Raw genomic sequence first — 21,964 nt, forward strand, 5'->3', positions numbered from 1 at the left:
TTTCTCTCCGCCTGATGAAGACCGCTTGTGTTGCCATTGAAACGTCGAGGGGGGTTTTGTTTTGCCTTTGTTTTGAATTATTTTCTTTTACTTTAATTTTATTTTATTTTTTCTATCTACGTCACTTTACCGAAAGGATCAAGAATATGAATTCCTGCAGTCACGAAAGTTTAATAAATTGTATCATAATAAAAAAAAAAATCTGTTATTGTATTATTATATTATTAATGTAAAAGTTAGTCAGGCTGGGCAAGATGACACGGTTATTCTCACTTTATTCAGACTTCCTAGAATTTCCTAAAGACACTTTACATAGTTTTAAGCAAAGCATCGCATGCAATTGTAGTATTTTGTTGTGAGATATGTCTTCAGCTTACTAGTGATTTGAAACAATAAAAGCTGGTGTGTTAAACACTTGTAAACGAGACAATTTAATGTATGTGGCAATGTCAGGTGGTCAAGGGTCTTATGAAACTAATTTTACAAGATCATTACTGTGGCCGAACCCAAAAATCTATTATGAATCGTTTAGCCACGTGTTCATATATATCATCACGGTTTCATAGAGGGTAAAGTTGTAACATCAAACAAAAATGCAAACATTTATGAAATTGTGCTTCGCTTAAAATGAAGTCACTCAATACACATTATTTACACACTGGTCAACATACTGCCTCCGCATACCAGTTATGGAGGTTGTTTGACCATACTGTTCTTTACCACATTGGTCACTGTGTATGGTGCAGATGGACCCAGGGCCCGTTTATAAACCACTTACCTCAAAGCATCACTGCCTTGGAATTACGAGAAGATATGTCACATCAGTGGAAAGTAATTAAAGTCAGGCTTGCGGTTTCATAGTGCAGTGTGCTAATAGCTGCACCGAAGCTCCATCCCCGATTTGTATGAATTGACAGCGAGATTCAGCATGCACACAGCTGTGTATGTAGGCGAACAAAAAAATAACTTGCCAAATTGATGATGGATCAGCTCCTTCTACTTCCAAGGAGTCGAATCTCTCCTCCAGCTGGAAATCGTTGAAGACCAGCGAGATGGTGTCTCCCTGCTCGGCCAGCACAATCCACGTGCAGTCCGCGTCATTGCCGTACTCTGACGGGTAGTTGGGGCTGGATATCACGCCACTGTTTTCCCGGAGAGTCCTTCCACATGCCCCTTCAGCTAAAGAACACAACAGAGCCATTCGTCATTCTCCCTTGATCCACCACGAGATGCGAACAATCATCAATGTTAATAACAGCACCAATGTAAACGCCTTTGTAAGAGGGCAAGCTTTGGCGGTTAAGGTTTTTTTTTCTTTCTCGTAGACAATTTGTTAAAGCAGACACAGGGACAACATTATAAACGAAGTATGACTCTACGTTATAAAATCAGTAGGGAGATAAATTGGTGGGAATGTTTCTTCTTACATATTTTGTGAAGTAAAGATACTGTAAGTCTATGTTAGGGACAACACAGGCATTCACAGTGCTCTATTTACAGTTGTAAAATCTGGAAACAAAAATATAGGGAGTCACCAGAAAACGTGTGCACAGTTCATCAATTCCACCTTTGTGCAGTGACCAAGGGGACTTTGTCACATGATTCAGTTATCCACGTGTACCACGACCAATGTGGTGACTATATCTCATGCAGCCATTGTACTTTGGTGAAACCCAGGCTAGGCTGGCAAACTGATTCAGCGAACACCTAACATGCATTGTCATTACAGACCTCGCTAAACCAATAGCTGAACATGTTGTGTCCAGAGCCCACAGCCTCTCTGATGTGACCAGATATGGTCCGTTGCCAAACTCCACAGATGCATTCTGTCACAATGAGGCAGAGGCAGGGCACATCTTGAGGCTCACAACTATAGAGTGCCACATTTGGGGTTCAATAACTCAAATATGTAAATGATGAGAAAGCCCATCACAACTCTGATAACTCAGAGTTTGGAGGTCACTACTTGAATTCAGATTTACTTTCATTTAGGAATCACTAAATTAGATGTTCTATCCTCAACTCTTTCAATATTCAAAGCTTTTCTTTACATTCAAAGCCCTATTCATCACAATTGGTTTAATCAAACAAGCGCATTTGGCCATGTGCTGAATGTAATGTCAACAAAATTAGAAGAAAAAAGAAAACCTATTGCACTTCTGTCCGATAAATCTTAATCTGACAACACCCACAACCCAACCTCGCCAACCAAGAGCCCTCAAGACTTCCTCTCTCTGTAGACGTCACTTTTTCCTAGTGAAGGCCAGTTGGCTAAGAGAGTGACAATATCGAAAGAGAAATGTTATTATTTTTTGTGTACGAAGCTCTTCTTTAATAGACACAACTCGAATTAACAGTCAACATTGACTCAGCCCTATCATCCTTCTATGGTGGCTATAATAAGCATCACCTGACGCTTATTCAGCGAGTGTAGAATAGAGAGTGATCGCCGTTTGGATAAACTGGTCTCTGCCATAGTAATACGAATTTTCACACGGGCAAATGGCACTTTATTTGTATTCCGTCAAAAGCACATCACTTGCGTTCTGTAATTATGTAACCGAATTGCATGGCTAACTTACATCCGAAGTACAGAAATAATGACACCAACCAGATATAATTGCAACCAATATTAACTCTCCCCATATTTTAATGCACATTCAGTCGTCTGTTTCCATAACTGTTGTAGATAACTGTGAATACTCAATAACTGAGTTCAAAATAAAGAATTGTAGTTGCAATGACAATACTTTAGCAAGATCAACATCATTACCAAACGCTACTTCATAGTTGGAAAAATATGTGGAAACGTAGTTTGAGACACAAGAATAAATATTCTGTTCATGCACTCTATGGAGAGCCCATATTATTTAACGTCTGGTACTGCATGTAGTTATGAAGCGTCACCCATTTAAACTCATTCACGGAACATTTTGGCACCAATTCCAAATGTCCATGCACTTTGACAATCATAGAACTAAGGCATTCAGAAAGTATTGCTGAAGGCGCAATCATTGTGTGCAAGTACACACCCCTCCCTGAATATAAATAAGGGCCTTTCAAGTTGGTTATTCACACAGCATATCAATAACTCGCTTTTAACCACAGCAAAAACTCGAGGTACTCACTGAGACTCACTTACTATTCTTTGGTTCTTTCGGTAAAATCACGTAGATAGAAAAATAATAATAAAGTGAATAAAAAATAAAAATAAACACTAATGTAGACTGTAGCCTGGTTCTTAATCGGAGTGAGTGTACTGGCAATCTATAATGTAGACTGTAGCAATGGTTATTAAGCTGGGTGAGCGTACTGGCAGTCTATAATGTAGACTTATTATTGGTTCTTTCATTAATAAATACATAAACCACGACGTTTCGATCGCAAGACAAGCGGTCATCATCAGGAAAAGGGGAGTGAGCCTCTAAAGGCAAACTGTTTATAAAGGTTTAGAGATGGGCATAGCTCAAATGTGTCAGCAGCATGGGCGTAGCCTATCCACACACTATCCACGTGACTTTACCGAAATAACTAAAAAAATGAATTCCTGCAGTCACGAAAGTTTTAAGTAAAAAATTAATCATTTACTATTAGGTAGGAAAATAAATTACATAGAGAAAACATCTCCAATCAGCAGATATTTATCATTGGATTTGCAGGAATACCTTTTTTGTATGTCATTTAGAAATATCATACTTGAAGGAAATTTAAAGTAGGTTCAGATACATCATTGTTAATTTCTTTTAGTTTACAAACATTATTTAATTCCCTAAAAATGTCACTTGCGATTTAGCCCACATAAAGTTATTAAACAGTGTATTGCTTTGCTTTTCCAAGACCAAAATGAAAATATAAACGCATTTGCTGATTTTAGACAAGTTTGAGTAGAATTAACAAACACAAATAATCATCTTCTCATCTCATCAAGAGAGCTGTGACAAGTAACGATATGCTACTTTGACTGTAATTCATTCATTGTCTGGATACATGGGCATGAGTGCATTGAAGCCACAAGTCCCAATGTCACCTAAAATTATGCTTTTCGAAAACCATTCACTCTCAAGGCCATGAGATGAGAAATCAGTCATGGTGTTTGGTGAACAATAAGAAAATCCGAATCAGAATTTGTATTTATGCTTGAGGAATCTCATGAGCTATGAAGCTCTTTTTCAGAGAGGTTCTCTTGAGCTGGAGAAATGTTCCAAGTGGCCACTTAGTGCAAAGTCAATGTGATGTTATGTACAGGCTTTTGTAAACCCACTGCCAAATTGGTCATGGAGGCCATCTGAACGTACTTTACCAAGCTGGTCAGTGTGAGCAGGTGATTGTGGATCCTGGACCAGTTTACACATCAATCGGCACTAACGTTATCCGTGACCAGGAATTTTACTCCGGTTGCTAGGTTCATAGTGCAGTGCCCTAAGCACTGTGCCATTGCTCAAACTCTAAACCGAACTCAATGTACGTAAACTAAATGATATGCTTTGCTCAAGAACACCTTCATGAAGAAATGGGACAGATCAGCTTTTAGAATAAAACTAATTCTCAATTACTCATCCGCATAGACAAGCAAGAGTCAGAGCAATGAAACATCATCAACAGATGGTATACGATGGCGATCGCATACTGCTGCTGCTGAATGTCCGTGAATCCGGCGGCCTCCATGGAGCAGCTGTGCGTGAAGAAAGTAGGTCAGCATGGAACTGCTTGTTGCTCTCGTTGAGCGCAAGCAGGAAGTGACATGGGCAAAGGAAGAATCGATTTGGAACAATCTCAATGTGTCCATCGCATTGCTCCACCTGTTGTTATAATAATAATAATCATCATCATATTTTGGTTGGGTGTGCTCAAGTTAGCCAATCAATTTGTAGGAATTGGATGTTTATAGCATGTGTCAACTCAATGAATACTTTGTTTCCATCCCCAATTTTAATGACCCTGAACATCCACACGCTTGTTATGTTAGTGAGATACTTTAAACGAGTGTTAGATTTATGCAGACCATGACTGTCGAGGATAAAGAATGCTTATAAGCATAAAATGTGCCTCGATTGATTACCAATTTTAATATCCTTTCCAAAGATGACAATTGCCCTTGCAGGCAGTGTTAATCACTGTCATGTTTGGAGTAGGTAGAGTATGTTCCATATAATAATAATATGAATGGATGAACACATGTACAAGTAATTGCATCTTTCTTGAGGTGATGTGAGAGAGTTTAACTGAGCATGACCGACTTATTAGAACCACGGTACGGATTGGAAATAGGACCTTCGAGTCACATATGAGTCTTGTTCAAACAGTACGGGTGTCATAATGAGACTATGAAGGGTATGACAGTGAGACTATGCAACCGAGACCACGTGGAATTGTCCTAACAAAAAAAGGGATACATTAAATGCACTCACGACCCTTGGAACTAAAGAAAATATGTTTGGTAAAATATGATGCGTGAATGTAAACATTACTTCGAGCAGTGGAAAGATCATGAATACTGCTAGTGATGATGAAGATGAGAGTAAATCTTTACTCTAAATTATATTTTTTCGGTATTAAAGTGAAACTTGATCATTTTCATAGCGAAGGTGGCATATCTAACAGCATGATTATGTATCAACGTAAATCATAGCAACGGCAAACCGGAGGAAATTTTTACCCACTTGGATACACAATATGGTAATAGATATTTTAGAACTATAATTGCATGCTTAGCGATTCCATCCAAGTGCACATGCTAAACTTTAATCAAATTATTACATATACATATTTTTTTCTTTTGTGCACCAAGCAAAGATAAGTAGTGTCTGCAGACCGTAAATATTCTGCACTATTTTGTGGCTGTATAATATCATGCCATTAAACATGTTGTTGGATGTCTGTTGTAAAATACGGCAGCCTTACCAGATTAAAATGTAGTAGGTTAACCATAAGTTGACATGAACTCACATTGAAGGCACTACTTTTTTCGCGAAATCATGTCGATTAATTCATACCAATGTCAGTAGTTATATTCCAATTTTGCTTGAAAAATAACTTTCAAATTACGAGAAACTTATGTCATTTTAACATTATGCAAGACTTGTTTATTTCATCAACAAATATATTAAAATTTAAATAGGTTCATGTAATTTGCATGCTTTTGCATTACCATATCTAAGAGCATTTCAAGCAAAAGTATATGCTTACATTTCGGATAGACTCACATCAAAGGGCCCCATATTCTCAAACTCACCAATGTGAGATTTAGGATATATGTAAACAGACTCCCCCCCTCCTTTTCCCCATCCCTTTCACCCACCTCACTGCTAAAGTTATTCCTCCATTGTCTTCCCCTCTCCATATTACATGTACATGCTCGAAATGCCCACCTAGGTGGTGCAGTGAACCCAATTTATCCTCTCCTCTAAAGCCAGGATCAGAGAGTTTGGGACTTTTGTCCCTGGAGATTCTGTGCTCTGTAACGGGCTCATGTTGAAATTTAAAAAAATTCTTTAAAATAATGTATGATTATTCACATATGAATATAGGTAAAGGTATGAGGTAAATTTGCCACACCTCTTTCTAGCTCACGCCACGACTGGTGGAATGGCCTCAGCTGAGTTCTAAGGTATTTGGGCTATTCTTACATGCTGGCCAGACATCTTAGAATAAGTGGGAATGACCACACATGACCAAATCACACACCACCTGCTTATGTACTAACTGGCATACCCACTAATATATGACGTTGGGTGCAAAGAGGTTCAACTGCTGTACTAGGAGATCGAACTGGCGTCCTCTGGATTGCAAGCACAATGCACTAACGCTCATTAAATAATTCATTTTCAAAATGTTAAAACTTACACAACTAGAACTTTAAAATTACATTTAGACGTGGGAGAATAAATGAAAGAGAAAGAGAGAGAAGTCTTCAAATTCTGACAGCAGGTCGATGCCATTTCCAATGTAAGAGGAAGTGAATTGCAGATGATCAGAGATGAGACAGAAGCGACATTTGGCTTGTCTGGTCAGAAAGATTTGGGGCTTGACAAGGAGGCCACTTGAGATGGAATGTACGATGAGACAGTGCATGTGTACTTTGTAACAGAGAACAGCGACTTTGGACAGGATGCAATTTTGAACTGGAAGCCAGTGGAGTTTATTGTAAAGGTCTCAGGAATGGGTAAAGGCTTTTATGTCTAGTTCTGGATACTGTGCAGGTGAGACAGCTTTGGATGCACTCTAGATGCTTCAGATATTTTGTAGGCATGCTGGAGAAGACACCATTGCAATAGTTCAGTCCCGATCTAACGAAACGGTAGGTTGTGGTGTTTAACAACCATTATTCAGGATAGGATGAATCTTATAACGCCCAGCATAATCGTCATTCAAAATGTGGACAATGGATGAAATGTTAAAGTCGAAACTCAAGTTCTGATCTCGAAGGAATCTCACGATGGGTGGTTGGCAAAAGGAGGCACTCAGCTATTGCCAGATCAGGGAGAGAGAGTGTACAGGAAAGCCCCTGTCGACTGCCTATGATCATGGCCTCAGATTTTTACATATTTAACAACAGCCCGTTTTTTTATATTACCAAGGTCGGGCAGAGAGAGGGAGTAGTCAGTAAGATCAGAAATAACTGAGAGGCTGCATCGGAGATACAGCCACTTTTCACGTGGAATATGCAAGATTGAATACAAATGGGAATTATGCGACGCGTTTATATGCATTTAAATACATAGTTGAAGACATGATAAATCAAGTGCTGATTTTACCAGGTGAAACAAATGCAGATCTTGCTGCTGCTGTTGTTGTTGTCGTTCAATTTACCTCTGCACTGCGGGATGGGAAAGTCCCAGGCCACGTTGTTGCCCGAGTACACCACACACGTGACGATGGGCTGGCCCTCCAGCACGTGTCCTTTGGCACAGCTGTATCGCACTTTGTCCCCAATGTTGAAGTGCTCGCCGTGCATTATTCCATCGGGTGGCACTCCTGGGTTTCCGCAGGAGTGGATCTGTAGAACTGCAAAGGGAAAGGGCTAGTCAAAAAAATGCAAAGCAGACTCGAATCCAGATGGGATCACGATTGCGATAACATTTTAAAATGCTAAGTTGAAAGAAAGAAAGAAAATAAAACACCTTGCAAATATATTTAAATCTGAAGTCACAGATAATTTACATATGTATATTTACACAGACACGTGTACATTTGTGCACACATATTTATACAGTATAGTACATATTTGTTCTAGCTGATAGAAACCTACATCAGTTTGAGCTCGAGGTACCTATGGTGCAGGATAAGGGTCCCTGGTGTGAATCGTGTTTTTAGGCACTCGTTTGAAAGTGCACAGAAATGGCACAATGCATTACATCACAGACCTTTCACATCGCCGATTAGCACGGTTTGCTACGTAAGGTGCAAAAGAAGTTTACCATACATACATAAGTGGCCATGACCCAGGGTCAAGCATGAATCCAGCTTTCACTCTCATTGAATGTAGGATACCACGTTATAGCTTTCATCCATTGCAGTGATAAAATGTTGTTAAATTCACACACTTTGGCCAGAGGGTTTAAACGTTTCAATTCTGAGGAAGCAAAAACGTTAGTGGGCTGTGCCACCAATATTTGGATGTTCGAACAAAGTTTATTTTTTTTTACACCTGGGAAGGTCAGAGTGTGGATTATTATTTTTGGGAGGCATCTTACAAGAGTCCCCTGACATATAACACCAATCTCAAGCACAAACTAACCTGGCCAGAGGTGCTGTTTTCTACGAAAGAATGTCCCTTTTTCTGGGAATGGTTGTGCTGTATTAATAATAACATGCTGTCGAAAGGTGTGAATATTGAATTGCATGGCTAATTTATGACCACTGTAATACCATTATCTGTATTAATTATGCCACACCTTTCAAACCATAGGTATCACAAGGACTATTTTCACAACTGGAATTGATAGATATATTGTGTGCTCATATTCTGCTGAGAATTACGTTTGCAACATCAAGAAGCACACGTATAAATAACAATGAAAACCAAAAGTTATTTGATTGTAATTTGTCATAGTAACTTGAAAATTAAATTCATATTGAAGGGGAGTCAGGCAAGATGACATGCTTGCACGAATTTCATAGCGACATGAGGAAGATTCTTTCCAAAAATTGGATTTGAGACATAAAAGCATGAATATAAAAGGGGAACGCATATCCCAGTTTTGCTGATGACGGATCATAATCAACTTCACTGGAAATGATCTATAGGAGATGCTAGAACAAATTAATGAAGATGGCTGCAAAGTTGGGCTCAAGATTAATGTTAGCAAACAGGGTCATGTACAACAAGTTCGCTAACAATCGTAGATAGCTGTTGGAGGGATAAAACTGGAAAACAAGGTCAAATATGGACATAGACATAGATAAATAAAGAGGCAGATGAGAGGGGGTGCCCTTAGAACGTTGCACTTGATAATGAAATATGACAGAGAAATGTGTCTAGAGAAGAATGTGTTTAATCAATGCACATTACCTACAATGACATATGGATCAGAAACAAGGACACTGATGAAGGAAGTAAAACACAAACTGAATTCGTTCATGAAGAAGCATATATGCAGAGATGCATCATTATTACACAGACATACAGGATGAGAACACATGGATGAAATAATATGCAAGTTGGGGGCCTCATAATGGCTGCTAAGGAAAGTATGTGGGTTTGACTGAACACATTTCTTGAAGTAATTAAGGGAAACCAGTGGGTGAGAATTGCAATGCATGAGTAGCAACAGTATATCCATGAAATAAAATGTGCTAGCGCTAGGTAGATTGTAACATCACAAGACTGTGAGAGATGGCAAAGGGTTATGGAATAATTAATTCTCTTTTGGATTGATCATGGCTGATAATGATGATGACAAATCATGCTTCCAGTTGTAGTTTAAAATAACGAAATGGTTTCGTATTTAGTACATTTATTTGTGGGTAAAAACTGTGGGTAAGAAAACCACAACTTTGTTGAAATTTTTTCTTCGTTTTACATTTGTTGTTGTTACAAAACTATTACATGTGTGCGATTGGCATCATGTCATGAGCTGAAATATCCATTTGAAACGTTTGCAGTGGAGTACATACCCCGTGTGTAGAGAATGGCTTTCTTAAGCAGATATCACAGAGCTACTCATGAGATCCTAAGTGACTTTTTTATCCACACATTTTATCCACACATGAAATCCCAAACTTAATCTGGCGTTTATTTTGGTTATGTACAGTCACTGGTGACCACAAGGCTGAAACCATACGCTTATTACACTGGAGAGCCTGGTCAAATCACTGCTGTCAGAAACTTCGATTCATGCCCAGTGTCTTGGCAGTGCTGTCTCATTGGTCTGATCTCTAAGCCACCCAGGTTCCTTAACAACATATATAAATGTATACCAATAAATGTTGTCACACCGTGAACCAATAGTGTTGATGTTAGTAAACAACCATCACTTTCTAACGTCCACATGTACTTATCTCCTTCAATGACCCGTGTCACACTACACTAAAAGTGAATAGTTTTTTTCCAGTGTGCTTTATGTTATCTGCCTTTGATAGTGCATAATCCACGCGCCATTTATTTAAATGTTTCAAGCAATGCATTTATATTTTAAATTGAAGTATTTTTTTATATTCAGAAATTGTGTTCATATGGCAAGAACCGAAACTTCGAGAATTATTTTCACTGCCATCTGAAAATACATTTGCAAGGTCGTCGTTTTAGGTATGTTATACCAGTTATGTACGAAGAGTAATGATATTGAAATATTGTTTGTTTATTTATTTTTCCCTTCAGTTATTCTGTGAGTTAATTTGAAACTACAATTTCAGTACAGATAGATTGTATTACGAATCCAATAAAACATGCTTTTTGGGCAAACATTGTGCAATTTTAATTTTTTTTGTGCTGCACAGGTCATCAATTTAAACAAAAAAAAACGCAAGCTTCACACTGAAAATCCATTTAGAAATTCAATAATTGTATTATATTGTGTATTTGAAAGCCATCAATCTCAGAGTGCTGACAAACGCAATTAAACAAATGAAATACATGTACATTAATTCTAATGTTGTGACAGTGAACAGACAGGTAGGCCTCATATAGCAGCATATAAAATATAGCATGCTGTTACGTGTTCATGATCAGTCATCCAAACAAATATGTTTCTTATGCGTTCGTATAACACGCGCCTATGTGCAGATGTCAAGTGTAATGCAGAGTTAAATTTTTTAAGAACTGTTTTTTTTCCTCGAGTCTAAGGAATGTAATTTAAAAAGTTAATAATAATTGGCCTTGCAACAAAAGTGTTGGAATTGTCAGTTATATATTTTTTACGAGGATATATTGCTGACAGATTAGTCTTTGTAACTTATGAGAAAAGAATACCACAAGAGCTCCATGTTTCAGCACATTGTTTAAGGTTCGATGCCTTACTTTGTAAAATAACATTTCAAGATGTATCACCAGTGGCTTCTCATATATACGCAAAAACAAATATCCTCCACGCTGGTAATGTGCAGCCTCCTATTTCTCCTTTCAGCCCTCTGTTTCTCCTTTCCGTTCTTGTGAGAGAAAAAAAAATATATAAAAACGACAATTGCATACAAGCACTAATGAAGGTTGCCGGAATTAGAAACGCTCTTGAGAATGATGATCACTGGTCAAATACTCCACTTGCTAAATTCTACAATCAAGTCACGGTAAAATAATGCTGTGATGTAAAGTTTAGTTGATAAAATATTGTTTTCTGCTAGATGCTTTACGTATCACACAGCTGGTATGGCTAATCTAGGTAAATTATATGTGGATATAAAATAATACTGTGTACTAGATTATTACCACAGTACAATTTTTATTTATCAAAGTGTCTTTGTTAATTATTATGAAACAACTTAATTATCAAAAAAGCAGACACATTTGAAACGCTACACAGGCAGATATAAGCAGTGTCTTAACACATACAGGAGGACATTTATCTACACTCTATAAACTTTGTTCAGCTTCATAAACCAACATTAGGTCACATACCACGTTGCTATTTTACAATCTGCTGGAGATATAGGGCCATGGCAGATCAATTTCATGCATGTTGTTGCGTCTTTCTGCAACCACCAAAGTGCCTATAAGGAGCAGGGAGAGGCAATTCATCATACTCGGCTACAGGACCTTGTGCATGGCACTTAGCCCAAGTCACAGCTAAGTGGCAAAATCATTTCTTGCTGTTACAGTGTTGCACCATCGATACTTGAAAGATCACCTTAACTGTCCCTTTGGTGCAACAAATTAACTGATGTGAGACTTTTACATTTTTAGATGTAGATTTTTTTTTTATCTACCACTTGTTTTATTATATCAGTACCAACCTTAACTGATTGGTCCATGCAAGCAAAGTGGCACCGTGTCAGAGTACTTCCAATCAGGTCCCTACGTGCAGTGTGATCATCATACCCAGTAATGCTCGTGACAAGTGGCTCCAGAGTTTATCTGCAGAGTGCAATTTCCACAGAATAGTGGTGTAGGCATGCCCAAATGAAGCAAAAGTGCACGACTCTAAATGGCTCAAGGTGTCCCAGGTTCATGAAAAACATATGGATGCACGAAATAGCTTATCGAACACAGATTCCAATAAATATAAAAGTCAATGAACATACACGGCTAGGTAATCTCTCTCATTACATCTTGTGTGTGGCTCTCGTCTTCTCTTGCCATTACACCCCTATCTTTTCTACACATTTTAGTTTTAATCTCGTTACATCTAAAGCTCTTGCAGAAAATACTACGTTCACCTCACTAGGATTTTATTAATTGAAAGTGGGGCCTCTTCTTTTTTTGCTTAGGGCCCTCAAAGTGTTGGCACTATAAGTGCCCGACAGAATTAAGTATCTTATCTGTTGCATTATTCTTCATCAATGTGCACATTTATTATGTATCTGCATATGCAGAAACACACGCTGTAGGTATCTGAGATGGTTGCAAAATGTATTTCTCTACATTTCCAAAGCATTTTGACTACCCCATCCATTTAAATGTATAAATGAGTATTTTAGATGGGACTGCAAAATAGAAGAATGTATTTTCAACAGACATCGAATCTAAAGTCAGCCATGCAGAACCATTCTCAGGTGCCACAAATGCATGCAGACATAGACCACTATTTTATAATGCAAAAAATGGCCTAAATAACATATGTGATAAATGTTATTTTTGTTTCAAAGAACATGGTAGCTCACTATCCGAATAACATGTGTGTAAGGGATGCCGAGAGGCAAAGCCTATTAGGAAATACATAAATATCCACTCACCAAGTCTTAACAGCTCGCGAGTTCGAATTGCATGGCCGATCCTCATTGGCGAGCTATCACGGTGAGAGCCGAAGTAGGGCACTGCCAATTGGATTTGAAGGTGAAGAGCCATTCAAATGGGATTGGTCGTTAGGGAAAACGAAATGGAAGCAAGGGATCGGTTGGGAGAACGTTATAGGCCAAATGAATGGGATTCGTGGAGAGTCATATAAAGTTTTGGAAAAGATTGGGAAGAGTGTAATAGGGATAGAAGGGGATTTGGGGGGGCCTGTAAATAGTGATTATCTTATGCTTGATGTGGAAGATTGAATGAAGACGAAGTTCAAGACTCACCTGGCCAGAACTCCTTTACCCATTAAATACTTGTATTTGGTGTCAAGATATGCAGTTCGTGCATTTATGAGACGAAAAATAAAGGATATATGCCTTCACTTAAGTAAAATATCCCTCGTTCATATAAACAATGTTCACGTTAAATGTAAAAGTTGCGTGAAAAGTAGAGATGTCATCAAGCCATGAAAATAAGATTCTTATATGAGACTGGCCATAATAAATGTCATTTGTAATTATGTTTTTAACGACATGTATAATCTGATAACACGATCATCAATCTCTTTTTTTCTCTTCAAAATAACTGTGTCACCCTGGCCACAATTTGTACGTAAAAAAATGTTGAAGCAAAAGATAACATCCTGACAACTTACTAATAATCTGTGTCTGACATGAGACAAATTTATTAAAGGACATCCCATCACCAGACCAATAAACATCAAAGCCACAACTTCTGTCCTCACAGAGCTGCTGACAAATAATGTTTAATGCGTCTTATTCTGAAACAACTATCGGTACAGAGAAATGCTTGAGATGACAGGTGGCCCCTCTGAAGACACATTTAATACTACCAATTCACTCTTGTGCTGGCATTCTATTTAAGCCTGACACACCACCCCTTGCGATGAATAACAAATTATCCCAAGTCATGCATTTCAAAGGCAGATTATACATGCCATCGCCAGGGGAGAGAGTCTTGCTTCCTTCTTGTAGCTGTCAAACAAGAGCTGGTTTATAATATTAGCTTTTTCCCCTTTCTGGAAATAAAACAGGTGTTAAGATGTTAAAACACCAAACTGAAACCTTTTGCAAGGAATCAGGTCTGCACGAACCACATATACTTGTTGTGAGCATGCAAACAAAAAAACATTCCTATGACAGTATGTGCATTGTCTTTGAAACTGATTGGTCCACACCAGAGACAGCTTTCTTTAGAGCCTCGTCTCAAACAGTGTGAGACCAGAGGATGACAAAAGGCGAACAGCACAAAGACAACGCACTATCAGGACATTGAGAGCTCGGGGTGAGCAGCTACACCATTGAGATCCCATGGAAGAGCTAGTTTATGGTGGGGAGCTTGGAAAATCAATTGCAGGAAATAGTTTAAACTGTTTGAAAATCAATAAATAAAAACTACCTGTGTGACGACACACTTAATTGTGGTTAACCATATTCATTGTTAATGTTTGCGTTATTAATTGAATTAACTATCGCCAGATAAAATATTGTGATACAAAAAAATCATGTTTTCCAGCCTTCTGTCAATACTTGACTGGATAAAGGCCGAATTAAACATTTTGGACATGAGGGTTATTTGACCAAAAATATCAACTATAATGTATTTTTTCCAGGCAAGGCCCAGGGAGCTATATAACTCCTTTTCAGAAGCAACCTGCCCACAAATTATAGCTCAACGAAGTGGCTTATCACGTGAACATTTATAGCAGCCAAATACTCTTAATGCACATTTCTAAATCTGGAGGGAAAAACTAAAGGACCCCGATAAAAATCTACACAAACACGGGGAGAACATGCAAACCCCAAATACACAGGCGAAAGTGTCAGGATAGAACCGACGACCTCTAGTACACCAGGCGAGGTAGTTAACATCTCACCACCGTGGCAACCAGACCACACCCCCATCGTCCGTATGGGTTGGTGAAGGGCAAGTGAGAAGCTCAGGCCCAGTTCATATTTAAATTGCCACTGGTATCTTAAACTACATACATACTTTAATTTAATTAAGCAGTTTAAACTTCTGTATATTTAAAACTATACTTATTTTTTTACGTAAAACTGTACAGAAAGAGTGGGCACTACTCTAAGCTCAAGAAGATACTTTATTTGAAATTTACATTATATTTTTTCTCTTCAAGACAGAGATCATATTCCCACATTTATATTTTAACAAGGCCTTGCCCATTCCATGGGCAGTCCTTGTTATCTATTTTCTCACAATTTACTTTCACACTATACACGACCGTGTACATCCCACTGTTTGGCATTAGGTAGACATTAATATCTCATTTAAGTGTATATCAAATAAAAATATTGCACAAAGTGGTGCCATGCTGTAATCCAAGTTTAATGAATAAGGGCCAGAAAAATCTCGAGTGTCATCCATGGCACACTGAGGGCATCAGGGATGTTGGAATACAATCTGGATAAGTTCTCACACAAACATGCATGTGGAGTGCATGGTTACCACTCACAAATACTACTCATTTCACTTTAAACCCACCCAGGGGGACTTGTGATTTGCAAATAAATACACATTGACTATATCCAGTAAGCATGTGTACAATACGCTTATGATCAAGTTTATTGGCTCCACACGTTATTTGGGTTTTTAATTGTGGTGGGATTACATGTCCCCGACCTTACGTCTCTTGTGACATACTTGGTATATATATGTGCGGTTGATGCATATATCACTCAATTGATGTTCAAATAGCCATCGGTATAAGCACAAATAATTGTTTGTAGCAATCTAAAATAAATATTGGGTTAAAATGTAAAGTATTTTTGTCATATCTTCAACTTCATTCACCCAATGACAGCATTTGATTAACATGTTATGGAAAAAAATGTTAAAGGGTCACAGTACATTAATAAAGCAATGTGTGACGAACGTAGACATCCTAGATTAGAATGATCCATACTCTTTGGTTCTTTTCATTTTTATTTTATTTAATTTAATTTGTATTTATTTTTTACCTACGTGACTTTACCAAAAGAACCAAAGAGTATGAAGGTAGACATGTGTGCAAATGCTACTTATTTTAAAATACATTTGTGCCTGTTAGGTAAAATATATATATTCCTCAAGATGCATACAAAATATTATATCATTGTTTAGATTTCAATTATAGGAAGAAAATAATAATATATGAATGCATGAGGAGTGATACAGTGGTTTGCGCATGGCGCTACGAATCAAGTTGCCCGAGTTCTATACCTGGCTATCGCGAACATCAGTGGTGAGTGGATATTATGAACTGGTCACCCCAACCTTCACCAACCATCACTGAGCAGTGTGGCAAATGACTCATTGAATGACATGAGTTTGACATGAGATGCTGAGGCCTTTTTGGGTTGCCACCCGGACAGACTAATAAATGACATCTGCGTTCGGGTGGCGGGAATTGATTTGTACGAACATCCGGCACTGGCATTGTGTTCAACTTTATTGCAGTATACTGAACTGTTTTGACTCACCTACGCTGGCTGAAAAATGTGTCCTGGATTATTGGTCTGTGGAAAAGGTGGCAACCCTCAGGGCCTTCATCCGGCAGCAGATTGAAAAAAAAAAATGCAGTTTACGTTTTTGGAAAATGCTATTAATGAACATGCAGTAACGCAGTCACAATGCATGAGAGAGTAGTGTGGTCATCCACCTTTGTTTTCTCTGTCAAGTAGGCCTAATGTTGACTCATTGAACCCGATTGCAAACGAATTAAACTCGGAGTTGCCTTATTGGACACACATGCGCACACATCGTTACTTTGGTTATGACCATAATTAAATGTAAGGGTAGGAACATTCAATAGCATTCAATTTTTTGGGCATTATGGATCTTTAGAGAGGTTTCATCACTGCTTGCACTGCACAAGATTCTGTTCTCTAATTCAATTGGGTTATTGGATCTCAGCAGGGCCACAGGAATTGCCGCAGTGTGGTATCTTAATTGTGTGCCCCGGTTAATTCGTGAATGAATAAATAAATTAATGAATGCATACCAGGGAGAATTCAACATAATTAATAATATGGTCATGCAATACATGAATACAAACAATAAAACAATAATAATGACAAAACAATATTCTATATTAGACTATAATTTGCACACGTATAAATGCATGCCAATGAATTATTACTTGAACAAACCCATATTTAAATGCGTTTAATTGAATGAATTTGATTAATTGCTTTGCACAATTAATAAAAATAGCAATGTATAGTGTTTAAAAATAACAACACAGAAATAAGAAAATAACACAACTTCAAGGGTCGGTAGATAGAACAAATTAAACTGCTGCTAAGGTGATACACAATAATGTTGTATGATTTGTTTAAATAGGACTCATGCTGCACTGGGTAATTATAAATGGTAGAGCCTCTCCAACATCCCTTCAATTGTATATCAGGTGAATTGGTGCTGTAGTTCGAGAGTACAATAATAATACTAATAATTTCATGTTCTATAGCGTTATTCATCCCACAACGCTGGACATCAATAAGCCAATCGCTTGCACAGTTAATACAACAACAAAAAAACCCTACTACTTTAGCAAATCAAAAACTTAAACATGAGTACTTAAATAACGAGAAAAGAAATACACATAACGAGAAAATTATCAGCACAGAGAAAATAAATGAAAATAATAAATAAGATCATGGCTAGCCCACAACTGCCCGTACAGCAGCACATGGATTGTGAGCCTTTCCGGAGTCACGCAAAGAGACGTCTGATGGCTAAAGAGGACGTCGGCGATCAGTAGCTCGCCAAACCTAATGGCTCCGCGATGTCCCAAACAAGCAATTAATCAAATACCCAATGCAGGATTGATCTGGCTTCAGCTTGCAACACATGACAGGTCCGTCTATTTCCTTCACAAATGGAGAATGAAAGAGGCGTCCTATTGTGAACGTAGTAACGTGCAATCTGCCCGTTTGATAAGCGACTCACTTGACCACTTAGACGCTCACGCGGGCGATACAGACACTACGCATCAAGCAACTGCTGATGCCATCGATTGGATTACCAAAATCAGCATACATTTCGAATAATTTGTCAGCTATTTTCCAATATCACACGAAATGAATAATGATCGAATGGACAAGCAGCAAGTAGAACAGATATGCTGAATTATGGGTTCAATTGTAAAACTATTTTGAAATGTTAAGCTGATTCTTACAAACTGCAAATTATACGCTTTCTGATTAAAGCTCGTGCATTTAAATTGTGGAGTGGTCTTAGAGGAGTTAATTCAAACATTCACACCTACAGATTATCCACTTGCCATATAGATAGTACTTAGTTTATATTATAGTAAATAATACAACGGTAATTAATGGCCATATACACTTCAATCCATGATGCGCATTTGACCATGGGTTGTGTATCCATAAACTCTGACCTAGATTAACGGTATTGAACCAGTCATCTTGCCCTTTGTGATCCTAGCATGCTTACCACGTTTGCTCACGATCCAATCTTTAACGTAAAAGTGTTATGCTCCCGATCTATATGCGTAGACAAACATGCGTTTAGACTATAACACTCAAACCCACAAACACAAGCACATGGAGAGAAAAGATTTCCCTGTGGACCTATAGGCAATGCTGGGGTCAGGTGTTAATGGAACATTTTTGGACATTACGAGGAGCACAGCATGTGAAGGGTGCCACGATGGCGAGATGTTAACTCCCTCGCCTGGTATACAGGGGGTGGTGGGTTTGATCCCGACCCTGACGCCAGTATATTTGGAGTTTGCATGCTCTCCCCGTGGTGGCATATATTTTCGTTTGGAAGATTTGGCTGCTATAAATGTCCACGTGATGAGCCAATTCGTTGAGCTACCATGTGTGGCCAGGTCGCTTCTGAAAAAAGAGCTATATAGCTCAGTAGACCTTACCTGATAAAACAGAAAAAAATTTTCGAGTTTATGACAAGCATAACATCACAATACCTTTGGTCCATACTCCATACAAATGTAATGAGACGTCCAATTTTATGTATTTTAGCAGCTTGCTCACACTTAAATCTTGACTTAAAGCTCATACTTGTGTTGTGCACATTATTGCAAATTAATGCGCTTGAAAACATTACATTTTTTACTTCAAACGGAAATCATTTTAAACGTGTGCCATTGCATGAACAGTCAGACTCTAATTCTATCAAAAATGTCCACGCCATTTCACAAACACAATCTGCCTTACAAAGACACACAAGCACACTTCTCCGAGGTAGCACAATAGACTGTTGGGGCAAGTTCCGATGTGACCAACATATGCCTGCCCCTTTTTTTTCCTGAGTTGTGTTGTCTATACACCACATCAGGTCATAATTTTAGGCTGAGCCAACCTTCTTGATGAATCCCAAAGCGAAAGCCCAGGAAAGATTCAGGTCGGAGTTCTGACCGATGTTATCCATAGCTAGGAATTGAACCCAGATTTGGTATGTTTAAAGCGCAGTGAGGTTGATCACTGCAACCACTGCTCCACACACAAACACACTGGCAAAAACACATTAATTATATAGACATTTTTTTAATGAAGGATGGTCATCTCTCAACCACAAAGCTCTTCATACGCTGTGCACCAAGCCTATCGTCATTCTCAAAACAAGGGATTTCAGCATCTGTGCTGCTGTCAGCATGGGTAGTAGCGCTTGCCATACCCCATACCTGCTCCGGCACCTACTTTGCACATTCAGCCCGGACAGCAACATCCTTCATTCTACCGCAGCCAAGACTGGAGGGCAGATTTTGCCAGTGCCTTCAAAGTGCTGCGTGCCAGCTCCTGCTACATTGACTTGTGTTGACACCGCTGGACTCGAACCAGTTGCCAGACCACTTAGTTGCGTGTACCACTGAGCCACATGAGCCACATGACTCATATATTTCAAGATCATCCCTCCCACTGTGCCCTCCGCCCGTCCCCACACCCTAGAAGTAACCATTCACTACTGGACGTCTGTGAAAAAGAGCTTCATAGCTAATCGGATTCCTCAGGTACAAATACATATTTTGATTACTGCAGTGCAGAGTTTACACATATTCATTACATTGATGGTCATTGATTGCTATTGCCAAGAAATTGTTGGAACTAGTGTGCATTTCAGACCGACCATTTGTATTAATCCCAGGACTGATTACAGGAAAAGCAGCGAGTATGCACGTACAGTATGCCCTCGTTATTTACGAATTTGTTATCCATGATTTTGTCTCTCAACGAATCGTATCTGGAACTCTACACGACTGCATCGAGAGAGAAAGAGAAGGTGATGAGACAAAATGTTAGTCGAGAAAGTTTTGCACCCTACTACTGGGCAGCATCATTATAATTTGAGGTAAGTTCATTTTAATATATTATTTAATACTTTCATATTTATTTACTTTATGTTGATTGTAACACATTCTTATTATTATTTTTATAATGTGCATGCATTTCATAGCTTATGTGCGTATTTATTTAAGGTAATTCTTTCAAAAGATCGGTTTTTGAAGGCCATTGTCGTTATCCGTGAAATGTACTCTTCACGAGTATCTCTGGATTGTATCCCTCGCAAATAACGAGGGAATGCTGTATATGCTTCATGTGTCATCACACGTGTGTTCCAAGTGGTTGTGTTAATGCGTGGATGGTGGAAGGTAGGCCTAGAATATAAACCTGACATAGTGAGATCTAAGAATAACACTGGCTCTAAATATTACTCCTCAAGCTTGTGTTGATACACAGTATACCATGTGCAACCTACATATAGAGAGGTCATACTAATGCGAGTGCACTCATTCTTTAACCACAGATGTGCGGATTGGGGTGAATGTCATCAAGATCCTCAATTGTCAAAAATCTACAAACTTCTGGTTGACAATAGCATATCTCAAAACGGGGCACAGTAGAAAAAAGTGAATCTTAAACCACAGTATTGACCAGAGTATTGGTTTTGGCTAGGTCCATAGCGAAACATCTATTCATCACAAGCTTAGGTCTGTATTATAACGCTGATGCCTCCTCTTGATTCTGCAACTATCAGCTGATTATCAGCATCTGTGATATGGATCAATATCAAGAAGCCACCAGTGCATTGCCCATGTCATAAAGAAATACCCAGAGTCACTGTATCTAATGTTTCCTGGCTCTTGCCATGCAATATATTCAAATAATCATAGGCCAATGAGCATCCTTGCCTCCCCTCTTGATGAATGCCAAAGGGGTTTGACACACATGTTTAGATAAACATTTCCATCGATGTCTGCCAAATCAGATCAGGCATCTGTCATATGAGCAGCAGTCGAAATTCAAATGTACATCCATTTTACACATATCTCCTTTTCAGCCTCTAGGCATCGTATAAACGATGGTATCTTGGAAATAATATAGGCCCTGGCAGGAAGGTGTGACCCATCACATCAAATTGTAAAATCACAACAATGCATGCACCAATTGACACCATACAAAGACTCCAATTATCTAACACACACTTAGGTTGTATATTAATCTATTTTATTTGTTTATATTGCATAACCTTTTACAGTTATAATTGTGCACTAACTAGAGTTTAATAAGCAGATTAGATATA

The 21,964-nt window shown here is 38.4% G+C and overlaps 1 protein-coding gene across 3 annotated transcripts in view; it reads right to left on the reverse strand.

The window, feature by feature from the left end:
• The window catches only part of LOC116941580 (CUB and sushi domain-containing protein 3-like), a 442,102-nt gene that overhangs the window by 248,168 nt on the left and 171,970 nt on the right, over nt 1-21,964 (reverse strand). For all 3 annotated transcript variants that reach the window (XM_032952771.2, XM_032952770.2, XM_032952772.2), the window contains exons 4-5: nt 7,810-8,004; nt 972-1,179 (exon numbers count right to left, since the gene is read on the reverse strand). In XM_032952771.2, the coding sequence (XP_032808662.2) occupies nt 972-1,179; nt 7,810-8,004 (403 nt within the window). The remainder of the gene's footprint in view (nt 1-971; nt 1,180-7,809; nt 8,005-21,964) is intronic.

The sequence above is a fragment of the Petromyzon marinus genome, chromosome 12 (genome assembly GCF_048934315.1).
Source record: "Petromyzon marinus isolate PM22_M1 ecotype Great Lakes invasive population chromosome 12, UKy_Petmar_22M1.pri1.0, whole genome shotgun sequence".
NCBI lineage: Eukaryota > Metazoa > Chordata > Hyperoartia > Petromyzontiformes > Petromyzontidae > Petromyzon > Petromyzon marinus.